This window comes from Emydura macquarii, unplaced genomic scaffold, assembly GCF_026122565.2.
Source record: "Emydura macquarii macquarii isolate MOO-44397 ecotype Brisbane River unplaced genomic scaffold, CSIRO-AGI_Emac_v2 contig_3603, whole genome shotgun sequence".
Classification (NCBI taxonomy): domain Eukaryota; kingdom Metazoa; phylum Chordata; order Testudines; family Chelidae; genus Emydura; species Emydura macquarii.
Window position 1 is genome coordinate 7,562,072 of NW_027133740.1, and position 14,919 is coordinate 7,576,990.

Consider the following 14,919-nt stretch of genomic DNA (forward strand, 5'->3'; position numbering starts at 1 on the left):
TCAAAAAATATGGGAGGTGGTTGTTATGGGACAAATGAATACATCGATTATGTACCCAGCAAACTAGACAATCGACAAATAAATACCAAGATATTTGGTTACCATTTATTCAGTACTCGGACAAAAAAAATTCACCTGCCAAAAAAACCAAAACATACCTGTCCAATTTTTTGCATATTAACATTTGATAGACACATGTTAAACACGTGTAATCAAAGATTTCTCAATTTAATAAAGTCACGAGAAACAACATGTTGTAGGTAGCATAAAGGTGTTCACTCTGTAATAGGATAACCCCCTGCCAAATGGAGAGACCCGATGATTACATTACTGTATAGTGTTTCTCTAAACAGAAGCTCACTCTTGTTATGATTATTGTTTTGTCTCTGATATTTACATGGCCAGGATTTGTAAGCCCATTAAAACTTCCTAAATAAATAAATAGTTTAAAAAAAAACACCCTCTCTTATTTTCACAAGAGATAGGCTTTGCACCGATATTATTGGCTGGAATCACCTCCCCACTTGTCCTTCCTTATGGGCCATACTTTATGCCAACTGTTTAATGCCATTTTCCCCCAAAGGTGGCTGGGTTTTCAGTCGTGTTCACTTCAGTGGAACTCCTGGAGGGGTGCAAGGCTGTGGACTGAAAGGTTCTACTGTGTATCAATGTAAAATGTTATATTATTACTTGCAGTTGCCTCTCAAAATGTTTTGCTCTTTGAGATCCACTTGGCACGTCCTGCTGTCCTGACACTGCATCAGAATGGTGCAAACATCACCACATCATGACACAAACCCTGTCATGGTGCCATTGGGGATGCTTCACATGTGCCACACTAGTTGACTCTCTCTGCAGGTTTGGTGCTCTAGGGCTTGATCTTGCCCCATTCAAGTCGATGGAAAATTTCCCATTGACTTTAATAGAGCAACAGCAAGCCCTTTAATGACTATTGAATAAGGTCATATGCAATGAAGTGACCTTGTGATTCTACTTAAGTAACTTGTTCCACCTGCACTATCTCATTCCACATTGAAAGTCTCTGTTTGCTATGACCTTATGACTTATAGAATCGTAGGACTGGAAGGGACCTCGAGAGGTCATCTAGTCCAGTCCCCTGCACTTGTGGCAGGACTCAGTATTAAGTATTATATATAGTTACTGCAGAATAGATATTCTAAAATCAACTGAATATATTTTTTTAAAAGACAGACTGCAGTTACCAAAGAGCTGAATTATACTGGGGAATATTGGGGCTCTTTTATTAAAATCTCAGGACCAAATTCCATCTTGGAGGCATGTGCACACATGCCATTGTATGAGAGCTTCAGATAAGCCTCAAACAACATTTGATCATAAGGTCTCTTCTCACTTAGTGAGAGGCATCATAGACTAGTGGATAGGGTGTAGGATTGTGATTCAGGAGCCTTGGATTCTTCTCCTGGCTCTGTTACTGACTTGCTATGTGATAAATCACTTCTCACTGTGCCTCTGTTTCCCCTTCTACCTTCTGTCTATTAATTGTTAGCTCAGCAGGGCAGGGACTCTCTCACTCAGTGTTTGTACAATGGGGCCTCTGGGTGCTGCTGTGATGCAAAAAATTATTAGGAAAATGTCAGAGTCTTCTTTATTGGCACCAGTGCATAAAAATAGTTGCCTACACATTCTCGGAGGATGCACCCTTTCTTTTCATTTTCTTTTCTATTTACATTCTGCATGCTTGCTTTCTCAGAGATAAAACATTTGATGTGAGCAGTTTTGATACAATGTTGTGTGATTCATTTGTGGGAAGAAGGAAATCAGCACTGAGAAAAATGCAGCTCTTCATTATGGTACAAAAATGGATTGTGCTATAGAATGTAATGAAAAAGTGAACAGTTTGCATATGAACTAGACATTTAGTGGCTGTGCCTCATAGCCCATAAAATGCAACAAAATGAGCCCTTTCATGGTCTCGCTTTTTAAACTTCAGCTTCTGTGTTTCACTGCCAGTGGGGGGTTGTTTTTGAACTATCATGACGTTATCTGCTGACACATTCTGACACTGTACAGCTCTTTTATTTGTGGTTTGCTATTTTTAAGAGACAGTTGCCGGTTGGGTTTCTTCGTTTTGTTCCCTTCCCCCAACACTTGTGCATGCGCGCACACTCATTTTTCCATCAAGAAATTACCTACTCAAGTGCTGTCCAACAATAATCTTCTTGCAACTCTTTTGGTCAGTTTATCGGTTACCAAAAAAATAAAGGGCTAATATCAATACCTGTTTGTCACAGCTTATAATTTAGCTAAATATTTTTTGTAAAGGGGCATGGTCAGTTCATTTGAGTCCAAAAATGTAGGTGTAATTTAAAACAGTGTTTTAGAAAAATCAGAATATGAAATGTTTGCGAAATAAGCAATAGTCTTGTATGTTCTGACACGGTGGTTTTCAGTGAAGATTAAACATTATGGGTCTGATCCAAAGCCTATTGAATCAATGGGAAGATTCCTATTAGTTTTGGTGGGCTTATAATCAAGTCTTGCTAACTTGGGTCTGAATCAGCTGAGTTCAAGGAGAACTCCTGAGCTGTTCCCAAAATATGAATGGCAACCATCCCTCTCAAAAGATGATGCTGTAAGCAATAAAGCAGTTCAGTTACTGCGTGTCATGCTGCAGCATCCCGAGTGGCTAAAAGTCCAATTCTCAAGCAACAGTCCTTGGCCACAGATACCAGATGTAAAGGACAGGGCCAGAAGATGAAGCTGGTGCACTGTTCGCACGTGAGGAGCCAGTCACTAGAGAGTACTATCTATGTAGCCATCCTTTCCATGTATTTATCTGTCTAGTTATTTTTATTATGAGGGCAGGCATGGGCATCTGATGGCATTGCCAGTTATACACACAAGGATCTTTGTATGTACTTCCTCAGTTGACCTGGACAGTATTACATACATGAAGCCCATTTATTGTATTTGTTATTACTCATTATTGATATTTATTTTAATTCAGTGAAAATGGGTTTTTTGAATTTAAACCTTTCTCTTCATCAAAACACAACCCTTTTGTGCTAATGCATGAGAACCAGAAAGTGAAACCCAGTAGACAGGAAAAGAAAGTGGCCAGTCCGTTTTTTCACTTTCTAAGTTTGAATAAGTGCAAAGAGTGACCTAGGGCATGTGGGAAAAAGCAAATTTGATTTTAAAAACTCCTTTGGTTACTAAACTAAGACATTGAAAAATCATTTTAAATAAATCCCTGGAAGATACATTAAATGTTCCTTGTAACTATGCTAATATCTGTCATTACCCAGCAAGCTTTGAGTCAGGTGATTCTTGGCAAATTCTCCCCCTCGCCCCCCATATGTTTGGCCAAAAATTTAAACCCTAGAGTGGTTTGACATTCTTCTGTGATATGAAAAAAAGACTCATTTTCATTCTAGCTCATTCATGGGAACTCAGCTCCTCAGAATTTGACTGTTATGCTGCATTAGCATGTTTTCAGTCTTGTGATGTGTCCACATCCAATTAAATCTACTCTACTCATTTGTTCCACCTCCAGGATCTCATTTAGCATTGAAGTGTAATCACAGAGGTGTATTAGTCACTCCTCTGTCCAGTACAAAGTGCTTCAGACTAAAAGAAAAAAAATTCAAAATGAAGGAATAGTTATTGTTTAAATCCTTAATGGTTGTGTGTGTGTGTCTGGTTTTGTTGTTATAGACCAAGTAAATGTGCTTTAAGCCCTATTCAAAACTCAGCTGATAGGAAGTCATCAAATGACGTCATTCTCTTTTGGGGCTTGAGTTCCACATGTCCAGCACTTACTCAGGTTCAGGCTCTGACTCAACAGTTATCAGTGTCCGATTTATATAAAAAGGGAACGGTAGCTGTTTCAGTGTGTTACTGTGCTATTCTTGGGGCTGGGTTCAGACCCTACCTTGGGACAGAAATGGACTGAAATTAGTATCAATCTGTACTCTAGTGGGCATTTATACATAATCGGCAATCCGGTGGACAGTTTGCAGCAAGGTGATCGTCTTTGCTCAGGAAAGGCCCAGTCATGGAATTTGAAGGGTGATGTCGTTCAGGACTGATTGATGCTAGCAGAGCTCTTGTTTGTGGGGAAAATGTAATAAGCACTAAGAATCCTTTCCTAACTGAACACATGGTAGGGGGAATGAAAGTTTCACACTATGGATGCTTAGAAGGTACTCAAGAAGGGAATGCTGCCAAAGCAATAAGATTGTTTAATAATGTTACTAAAACGGTGATACAGTGACACATTCATGTCAGACTTGTGTTGTGTATGAGGTTACTCATCCCAAGCCTAGTCCTGAAAAGCCTTACTCACACAGGTAGCCCTGTTAACATCAGTGGGACTACTCCTGTAATAAACTTTTATAGAATTGGGGCCTGTTCCAATGAATATCTTGGTGCCAATATGTAATATAATACAATCAAAATTAAACTATTCTTTTTCTTCTTTCATAGGGCCGTCATGTTAAAACAGGACAGCTTGCTGCAATTAAGGTTATGGACGTCACCGGGGTAATGTATCCTATTTTGGCTATGTCTATATCCATAAATTACTAACAGGAGTGAGAGGGAAGTCGCATGTGAAACAGTGTGATGGCTCATAAAAGGATTCTGTCTGAGAGAAGCAGGTGTATTGGGGCCCAATTCTGCTCCTCAGGGGGAACAGGACCAGGTCCTGAATACCTGCAGTGCTAAGAGAAAACATAGTCTCAGGCCCCTGCCGAGACGGATGTTTGTGAGTAACTTGATTCATGAGAGTAGTTCCATTGCAGTCAATGATATCATTCAGTATGTAGAGGTTACTCATATGCATAAGTTGTTGACTAGTTGCCAAATTAGGCCCCCCCCGGCCCAGTCCTGCAATGAGTCCAACCAACTACACTATGGGTCTCTGTCACTCTGGCTGCAATGAAGACATTCCCTATATGTATCTAATTAACAGCGTTTCATAGTTTTGGAGAAAAATGTATTGCAGAGACGTAAGCATTGTTTTGGAATTTACATGAGATTGAGAAAATGAAGTTTTTCCAGATATTAAATGAATAACAAGATTAATGGGAAAGAACAGTCTGTTTCTCAAAGGGCCACAGAAGAAAAAGCAGTGTAATTCGTGTACTTCTTGGAGCATAAACAAATGCATTTGAGAAGGTTACTTAGTAAGGAAGAGCCTTATTCAAGAAGGAATCATATTATTTTTAAATCTAGCATCACGCCTAGCTAAGTTCCTGCCTGGATAAACAATACCAGATTTGGGAGCAGGGTTTTGTTTTTTAAATTAAATTAAAAATTTCAGAATATAGGACTTGATCCAGATCCTCCCACCTAAATTTTAATTAACATTTTTTAATTAGTTTTCAGAAATACAACATGTACAAAACTACATAGGGATGAGAGTCGTCAATAGGCCTCACAAGCATGTTTAGCTTTACCTTAGAGAGAAAAATGATGTTTGGAAACAAAGAGTCAATAAATGTAAGTGAGGTGGGAAGGAGGTAGAAACAAATATCCCCTAGTATAGTTCACCTTGGTATCTCCAGAAATCAGATTATAAAGGAAATGGGCAGGTGAGACTCAACAAAGATAGCCAGGCCACTTTGTGGCAAAAATAGGCCAATGATGAGTCCACGAGGTTGGGTTTGGGTCTGGATTAGATTTTAACCTGAACCCTAGATTTCCCTTTTGAGGCCCAACTAGGGCTAAATTGGGGTCAGAGTGGCATTCAGTGACCCCAAAATTTCATCAGCTGCTTGCTACAGATTTGGAGGAGTAGCATAAATCTAGTTAGACAAGCTGATCTTGCAAGATTCCTGTCCTCTTGAGCCACATCTGAAAAATTGAGTCTTCTGGTTTAGGATCTCAATCATCACCATAGGGTGGATTTGGATCTGGGGGATTCAAATCTGAATCCACCTTATTACAATTTGAATTGTAATGTGGGCAGGATTTAGCCAACAAAAATCAGCAGCAATTGTCACTTTTCCTTTTGACTCTGTTTTAGGATGGCAAGTGCTCTGCTTCTTGCCTCTCTTATATTGAATGGTGTGAAAACCTAAAACACTAAAGGTCCAAATCCATATATTTGGCATTGGACTTGATACTCTATTCAGCTATTTAATTATTTAGCTCTTGTGTTGCACTTACCCCTATTTAAAAACACAGAGTTTTATTTAAATGTACATTGAATAATTCTGAAAAACAAATCTGCAAAAAGCAGATAGCCTAGCACAGCCAGGCCTCTGTTTTGCTTCCCTTGACCCAATTAAATGCTCTATTATAACTCCTACCACCCTCAAACAACCCCAGCACTGAGAGAGCGTGAGTAGGAGAAATACACAAATGACAAGAGAGTGCAAGTATCAGCGGACCAGCTGTAGAAAGAAAGATGCAGATGCAAATCAAGCAGTCATCTGCCCTTCACAATGGAAAACCCCTGTGTGATAAATCAGTGATTCCATCACTGACTCAGTGCTGAAAGTGAATTTGTTTTGTAGAAGCCCTAAGGCTCCTGGTCACAGGGCATAGTTGTCCTTAACTACGTTTCCCCTAATTGTATGGTTCAGAAGATTGGAGAAAGCTGCCCACAAATTACTGCATTTGATCGGTGTGTGTAGTTACTATCTCTGAATTATTGACTGAGATTAATTTTCAAGGAGCTGGCCCTTGCGCGTACAATGTGACGTACTTCACAGAAATTATAGTAATAAAACTGATGGAGATATAAGCATGGAAACAAGACTGCTGTTATTGTCTGTGGTTTATGAGGCTTTTACTTTAGGATTGAGCAGCCACAGTAGCATCAGATTTTGGTGTAATAATTCCTTTTTTTAGAAAGAAACCCCATCAAGGGTTTATCTGATGTCCCACCACTTGTGAGTTCCTCAGAATTAACACTTTCTCTGTCACTGAAAGTCTCTGACATGCCACATTGATCTTCAGCGTTTGTTTCGGCTTTATTCTTTATTTAAAATCATTTTAACCTGATGATGGACCCAAAATAAAACTTTGGATCCAAATGTCCTTGCCTTTTTCTCTCCACTTCCATTAGAGGAGCACTTCCAAACCTGTGGTCTGTGGATTACTGAAGATCTGTGGAGCGCTTGCTGGTAATGTGCAGAAAGCTGGCAGATCCTACACCTCTTGCTCCTCCTTGTGTTCAGCTTCCTCTACAAGTGTCTAGCCTCTTCTTTGCAATGAAAAGCCCCTAATAAAAGAGCACTGAAATAGAAGTGGCATAATTTTTCAGCGGTTCCTGAGTGCCTGTAAGTCACACTGATTTCAGTGAGCACCGCTGATGAGCCTCTGGAAACCAGGCTGCTTTGATTTCAGTGTCCAGCTTTAGGCACACATGTCTGAACATGTTGGCTCATATCTGCTTTTAGGTTTTGGGCATGCATAACCCTTTATTTGCCTGTACTATTCTGCTCTTTGAGGTTTTGTGTCCAGCACAAAAGTGACAACTGGGATGGTCATACCTTTAAGATGATATGATGTCCTCATAAAAAGGGTCTAATTCCTCTTACTGATGTTCCCAGCAGTCAGCCTCCCCAGTTTGAGACCATTTTGAACTCCTAAGGTATCATTCGTCATTTGTGTAAACTGGAGCCAGATGTTCTTGTAACTGGGGAGGGAATGGGATACTTAGGAGTAGAGGTGTGCTGGAGTCAGTGGGTAGTTGATATTGGATTCTAATTTCTTTGTGAGGAAAACAGTGGCCTCGATCCTCCTTCTGTGGACTTGTTAAATTGCCAGCAGATTACACTGGACAGATGAACCCAGACAACAGTTTATTTGGCAGTACTGTAGAATAACAGAAGACGAGACGGCTTTTAGGTAACCCTGTTAGTCTTACTCACAATCCTTTATTCCAATTCCTAACCCTCTTTGGTGTTTACACTCTTCAGTTTCTTGCAGACAATAAAACTGGTTGTTTACCCAAGCTATAGCTAACTAGCTCATTTTAATCTTTCCTCGTGTCAATTCCTCCAGTCCCTTAATCATTTTTGCTGCTCTTCTCTGCATTCCCTCTTAAAGACTATGATCATTTAGTCATTCTCTGTAGTAAAGAAAGAAATCCGTGCTTCTCTTCATGTGTTGGGAGACATCTGGTCAGAAAACACAGTTGTTTAGAAAGAGCTCATGTTTGCAGATTAGCTGATCCCTGGGGTGTCTCTTTATTTGCTGGTTTATAAAACTGAAGTCAGAACAAAACAGATGGGGTGTGAGTGGAGGTAGTAGAGGGGGAGGAAGTAACATTTATTCAAGGCTCTTTAGAATAAGGCTAATCAACAACAAGGTGTTAGCTGCTCTTTTATGTTCTACAGATTCTGGGATTTCAAGATACTAGAATCCTAGAATCAACTTAAAATAAAATTGGACTACATCAGATCAAGTCCAGTGAAAACAAAGCAAACCAAGAATAGAATAGAATAGAATAAAGCGTGTATCCTCATAATTCTCCTATCTGAAGACTTGTTCAATGCATGCTGATTTGCAGGCCAAATTGAGCCCTGGTGTAAGTGAGCCCAACTCTATGGAAGTCAATGGAGTTCAACTAGGACTGAATTTGTCCTCATGAGAATATTCTGAAATTGTCTGGATGGGCTAGATCTTCCTACTACCTGGCTAACTCGGTCACTGAGTGAACATGCTTTTGAAAATTGCACACTTAAATCTCAAATCTGACATGCCCTACAATATTAAAGCACAGCAGAGTGACTTCAGTGTTTTGCAGCCATGCCTTTGAACTTCCCAGCTCGGCTTGCATCACAACATATAACCTTTCCTTAACATGAATGAACTCTGATTTTTGGCCACTGTCTGATTTAAATAAATAAGAACCACTTATTGCACCTTTGGATTGTGGGTTGATTTCAGAGGGGTAAGGACCATGGAGTGATATCTGTACCAAGGTTTGTTTTCTGGAATAATCCAAATGGGTCACTGGCAGAGATAGAAAAGTAATAGGGGGAGGTGATGGAGCTGCCAGGGCAACTCAGGTATGGTACATCCTCAAGCCCAAATGATCTTTTCCAAGAGTTCTGAAGGACTAAACAATGCAAAATGAATGAATAAATAAATAGTAACTGAGCTGCCAATAAAGATATATAATCTATCCTTGTTGGCCATGAGGCTAAACAATCTGGTAACCTTTTATGTCTAATGGTTGTCTGACTCCAGACCACGTTACTGTGATGTAAAGTTCTTACCATGTGATGACGGTTTTGTAGCCTGTGTTAAATGAACTGGTCAGTTTGCCTCATCACAGCTGGTGACAGGTCTCAGAAGAGAGGCCAAGTTCTGAATGTGTTGGAAGACTGAACTACTTTTTTACCCCCAAAGGGATTTTTCCTAGTTCAGAACTCAGGCCATGTACATTAGGTGTGGTGGGAAAACTTGCACTGTCACTTCCCATGCTATTCCCATTATTTGGACAAGGAGAAAACATCAGTCTTCAGGCCTCTTAACCAAAGCTTGTCACAAGCATTATATTCACAACTCAGGTAGGGCTCCCATTGCCTTAAATTAGAATTACACCTACTTACTCTAGGACTGAACTTGTGCCACATCATGAAGCACAGACCTAGATAAAGGGCATAAGCAAAATTAGTCGGGGGGGGGAGCATGAGGAAGGGGCAGGGATGTCCCCTGCTTAAATTAACTAACTGCAACAAAGATGAAGAGAAATGATACTGATGAATAATCTGTAAAATGTGTTCTTTGGTGTCACTGAGTTTTATTTTTTCTTATCCCAGGATGAAGAGGAGGAGATCAAACAAGAAATTAACATGCTAAAGAAATATTCTCATCACCGAAATATAGCGACGTATTACGGTGCTTTTATTAAAAAGAACCCACCTGGAATGGATGATCAACTCTGGGTAGGCAATGCTTTTAAATGTCCTCTTTTTCTTTTTACAAGCATTTGGGTTTGACTTACTGAGTTTCCTCCAGCTGCAGTCTAATCCACCACCCTCATTGCAAAAGCTGTTGTATCGGCCTTCCCTAGCAGGTGTGTGTTTTTTAAATGCTGTATCTCCATATTACTTGAAACCTCATGCAGGCTGCGATGTGAGAGAACGCTCTCCTGTCTTGTCACAGAAACAGGATTACACCTTTGATACAGGACCCGATCAAAAATAAACAAGTAGGTGGAGTTGAGTGATGCTTTGGAGACTAGGGAGTTTGGCCAAAGCATTTTCAATAGAATACTAAAGCCAGTTGAATTCCTGGGAGTTCTGAGCCCCCGCAGGCTGCAGCTCCCACTGGCTTCAGATGGATTTGTAAGCGCTCAGCGCCTCACAGGATCACAGTCCCAGACTCTCCTCCCTCCCTTCCTATCCTGCTTGTTTTCACTTGAATGTTGAGACATAAGATTACAAAGGGTGTCTTGGTTACTTATGCAATTCCCCAGACTTTGGAGAACGAGGTTCAAATATAGGTCTCCTAGCACAAGAGAAATGCCCGTGGTCTCAGTCTAGATCCTAGTTGACATTTGTCCACCACACATCTGACAGCATCTGTTTGAGAGGCCCAAGGCTGGAACATCAGCAAGGGTGTTGCGGTTCAGATTCCATCTAGTGCTTTGTCTCTTACTATTAGGGAAACTAAAAATTAATTCAAGATAGTGTGCCAGATTTTGATGTAAATCTGTACTCCATTGGGTAACACTTGTGTAACTGAGATCATCATCTGCCCAGTAACTATAGCTTCTGTTTTTATCATGACACCTTTTAGCAGAAGTCGACAGGGTGGCCATGTTTAAAAAAAAAAAAAATAGTAAAAATAATGGGAGGTTAGTTTAAATTGGGCAACATGGGTACTGTTTTGTAATCTAAATAACACTTGTATCGCAAGGAACTAGAACTGTGATTGTGCTATGATAACTATGGTCAGATACAAAAATAATAGTTGCCATAATGGAGCCACCCTTTTCATAAGCTGAGCCCTGCACTCAAGAGTTATTCCATTAAGTTGTGGGGATGGAGGAATTCAAACCCGATTTTTTGAAGTGTTCACTAATTTGGGGTTCTCCAGCTTTTGGGTGTCCAATTTGAGGTGCTCTAGGGCATTACTTTTGAGGGGCGCTGAGCATCCACAATTCCACTGCAAATAAGTGCAGAGTGGTTGGTGTCCATCATTGTGGAAAATCAGGCCCAATCTGTTTCAGATCAGACACCCAAAACCAGAAGCACCCAAAACTAGTGGCCATTTTTGAAAATTTGGGCCTTAAGCTCTTAGTGACGGTTCACTGGTATAGTCCTTTGAACCCCCACAGAATTGTTGCAGAGCATTGGTTTTCTTAGCATTTCATGCAGCCCGTGCTTTTATTTGGCAGCTCTCTAAGGTTCCCAGAGAAATTGGTTCAGCTGTTTATCATATTCACATGCCAAAATATCAGCAAGTCATGGGAATAAAAGAACAGAAAACCACACAATACATAACTTCCATGGCACCTGTGGCAAAAATACAGTTGAACTGTATGTAGGAGGAGCTGCCAGTGACCCTGTATTTAGGTTGGCTAAGGCTTCTCATTATAAAACATTCTTACGATTTATTATTTTTATTTCTTAATATATTTATTTTTAGAACCTCTTGCACATCCTTTGTTTGTGGCAGGCCTATCCATTTCAGCAAGAAGACAGCCCTTTGGCTAGAGAAGTGCCTTTTCCATTCAGGTTTAGCTGTTTTCTAAGCTGTTAAAATCACAGTTTCCTTTGTGTTGCTTGGGAAAATGTTGGCACTAGGCCAACATAACTAAACACACAAAACCATTCTAAAAAATCAGGCTCATGCTGCCACCAGAGCATCAGATGCTGTACAGGGAATGCCTGGGAACTGCCAGAGCAGCTGCAGTTGAGGAGAGAAGTCGGCTGTGCCATGCCAGGCTAGCCTTCTCCTGACCATGCTCAATGGCCCTAGTGTCCCGTCTCATTTTCCAGGGCACCACATGGGACAAAGCTCTCCTAGACTATTGGGGTAGGAGAGCTTGATTAGGCTCCCCCTAACCTTCCCTTTGACCCAGCCTGTGACGTCAGCGATCCATCTCTTCTTTGGGATAATAGCTTTCTCTTGCTGTGGGCTTTGTAGTTGGTATAGCCCAAGTGGTAGAAGTCTATGCTTCAGTGCTAAAGGTTCTGGGTTCCCACCCTGTTGAGGGGTGTAGTGTTGTACAAGGTGGAATTTATTTTTATCTTGCTGCTGTTTTAGTCTGGTGATTAACTCTTTCCTGGTCAGACAGTTTTTATTTCTATCCTATCCAAGGGCCTCCACAGCAACCCAAGCTTTCTAAAGATAAATAACTCCAGGAAAGACTCTCCCATAAATAGAAGAGCCTCCTTTGTCAAACCCTCCCCTACCATGAAAAGGCCCAGGAAAATAAATGAGTCCCACCTCTTTCAGACGGCTGGAAGCAGAAAAGATTCAAGCAGGAATTGTGATTCCGATGACCCCCTCCATAAGTGTGCAGGGGAGAAAGCTTCTTATGCCCACCCCTGCATTTGCATTCCTTTGGGCTCAATACTGGAGTAACTGGGTGCACATCTATGGCCTATGTTATACAGGAGGTCAGACTAGATGATCTAATGGTCCTTTCTGGCCTTAAAAATCTATGAATCAACCCACTCAGCAGCTTGTCTAGATTCTGGACCTTTACTGTGAAGAAGAAGAAGGGATGAATCACAATAATTTAAAGCTTGCATGCTATTGATGAAAGCCAGGCTAAATTCCATCCTCTTTACATTTAAAAGTGGTTGTGTGGATAGAGTTTTAGAAAGTCTCTGTCCTGTACAGGAGCTGAATGAGGTATTCAAGGGAAACCCGTTTGACAGCAGGAGAAAAGCAATGCTTTTGTCTCCGTATTGTTTGAGGTATCTGATAGAATTCTCTTAGGTTCCAGTTTAATCAGTTTTGCTTCGGAGATAAAGGCTTGTTTATTTTTCACCGGCTCTTTATTGATATAAAACTGTTTCTGATAATGCCTAAGTAATTCTCCTTATCGACACTGAGAGGGCTGATACGGAAATCAAAAAAGGAAGCTTTTTCAATAGAGATTAAGATCTCTCAGAAACAAGGCAAGCTGCTGACAACATATTGTCATTCTTGCACAGTATATAGTGGTGGAACAGGTCTTTCAGTTCTACTGTGCTCCATTCAGTAATAGCAACCAGCAAATAAATAACGGGCTACTACACAGACTAATTTTCCTGCATTTAGAAAGCGGCACACAACATATTCTACTGTGTCTCCTGACACTACAGAGGCAGTATCACAAAGCTGACACATATGTAAAAAGGAAATAAAAATCACTTTTGTGTAGGAAATGGCAGAACAAGGCAAAATATTTGACATTGGAGATGGCAAGTGACCTTGGGTTTTTTCATTTTCTTCTGCAAAATGGAGTGCAGGTCACTTGCTGTGATTATCCGGGTGCATCTCACTTAATCAATTCCTTGCTTATGCAGGGGCCTCAAGCATTGGTGCACCTAGGTCCTTTTTGTTCTCTGTCTGTGGCACATAGTTGTTTCACCTCTTGTAGGCTGTACTATATTGGTCTGATTTTGGTTGTTGGGTTCAGTGTGTAGGTGCTGGGGTGGGGTTGGTGACCTGAGATATACAGGAAGTCAGACTGGATGATCTGATAGTCCCTTCAGGCCTTGAACTGTGGGGCTTTCAGCATAAAAGACATTGAAATTGGTTAAACCACGTTTTGGTCAAAATGTTGCTTTCAGATGTGCATGGTTGATATCACTGAGCTGCACTCTCTGCTCAAGCTGATGTTCTGTCAATGGGGTTCTATGCATGTAGCTAGAGGAGAATATCTGAGACAAAATTCACTGCAAATCTTAGAGAATTCTGCTCCCAGAAAACTATTATTTTGTCTCATCCAGGTAGATCCTTCTATAGCATAAAATAGCAGAGCTCAGCTAATAGGTGGACTAGGACATTAGGTCACTCAGTACTGAGGAATATATTTGGGAAATAGAGCTAAAGTGAATCAGGGAAGTATAAAAATGCAGCTCTGATTTCCCCCACTGTCTTTGTTTGTCGGTGTGTGTTGTCAGTTAATCTCTTGCTTTGTTAGGGCCAGAATGTGCCTGGCCCTCGCATGGGTACACAGAGGAAAAGGCACAAGGAATCTTTCCTCCTGCTTGTGTGTCCTGGTAATCGTCATGGATGATCAGTCTGCTCTGGGTAGTGCATGGACTGTTCCCTACCCATCCCCCTGTGGATGCAAATCTTCCTTCAGAGGGGGTGGGAGGAGGTGAGAGACAATGGCCCCGGTTGTATTAATGTAATGAAATATATGGACCCAAAGAGATAAAGGTATTAACATGACCCTGAAATTGTCCAGCATTAAACAGTGTTAAGCAAGGTTCAGGGGTTGATGTCAGGAAACCTCAACCAGTTTTGTGCCATGACAAACACAATTAAACATTGTTTTAATCTTTTATTAAAGATACAGAAAAGAAGGAAAACCGATAAAGCATTTGAAGGGTAAGGTATTAAGTAAGTCTTTCATTTTAACAACATCCCTCTTTCCCCTTAACTGGAGAGGCTCTTTAGAAGGAAAAGGCCCTGTGTCTAACAATCTCTTAGATGATATTAAAGATGGTAATAACTTTCCTTTGGGGAAAAAAAAGAAGAAGTTAGTTAAGATAGCAACACTGACAGCTTCAGCCTGTTGTTAAAGTCCATTCCCATGTCCTAGAAGACAAAATAAGACAGGCACACACACAAAAGGATAAAGAAAAGATCAGCAAAGATTTGTTTTAAATGCAGCTTCTGTAGCTAGTGTTGATCTCACTCTTTACAAAAACAAAAAACCAGGCACAACACACGGTCTTATCAGCTTACTCTGAGACCTGGAAAACATGTACCAGCTTGGTCTGGCTGTTTAGGGCATTG

At 40.7% G+C, this 14,919-nt stretch overlaps 1 protein-coding gene across 11 annotated transcripts in view; it reads left to right on the plus strand.

Moving 5' to 3' along the window:
- TNIK (TRAF2 and NCK interacting kinase) overlaps positions 1-14,919 on the plus strand; it is a 279,439-nt gene that overhangs the window by 149,017 nt on the left and 115,503 nt on the right. For 10 of the 11 annotated variants that reach the window (XM_067536582.1, XM_067536587.1, XM_067536590.1 and 7 more), the window contains exons 3-4: positions 4,471-4,527; positions 9,768-9,893. In XM_067536582.1, the coding sequence (XP_067392683.1) occupies positions 4,471-4,527; positions 9,768-9,893 (183 nt within the window). Of the gene's footprint in view, positions 1-4,470; positions 4,528-7,450; positions 7,846-9,767; positions 9,894-14,919 lie in introns of those variants that run through there. The other variant, XM_067536585.1, reaches the window with a different exon arrangement.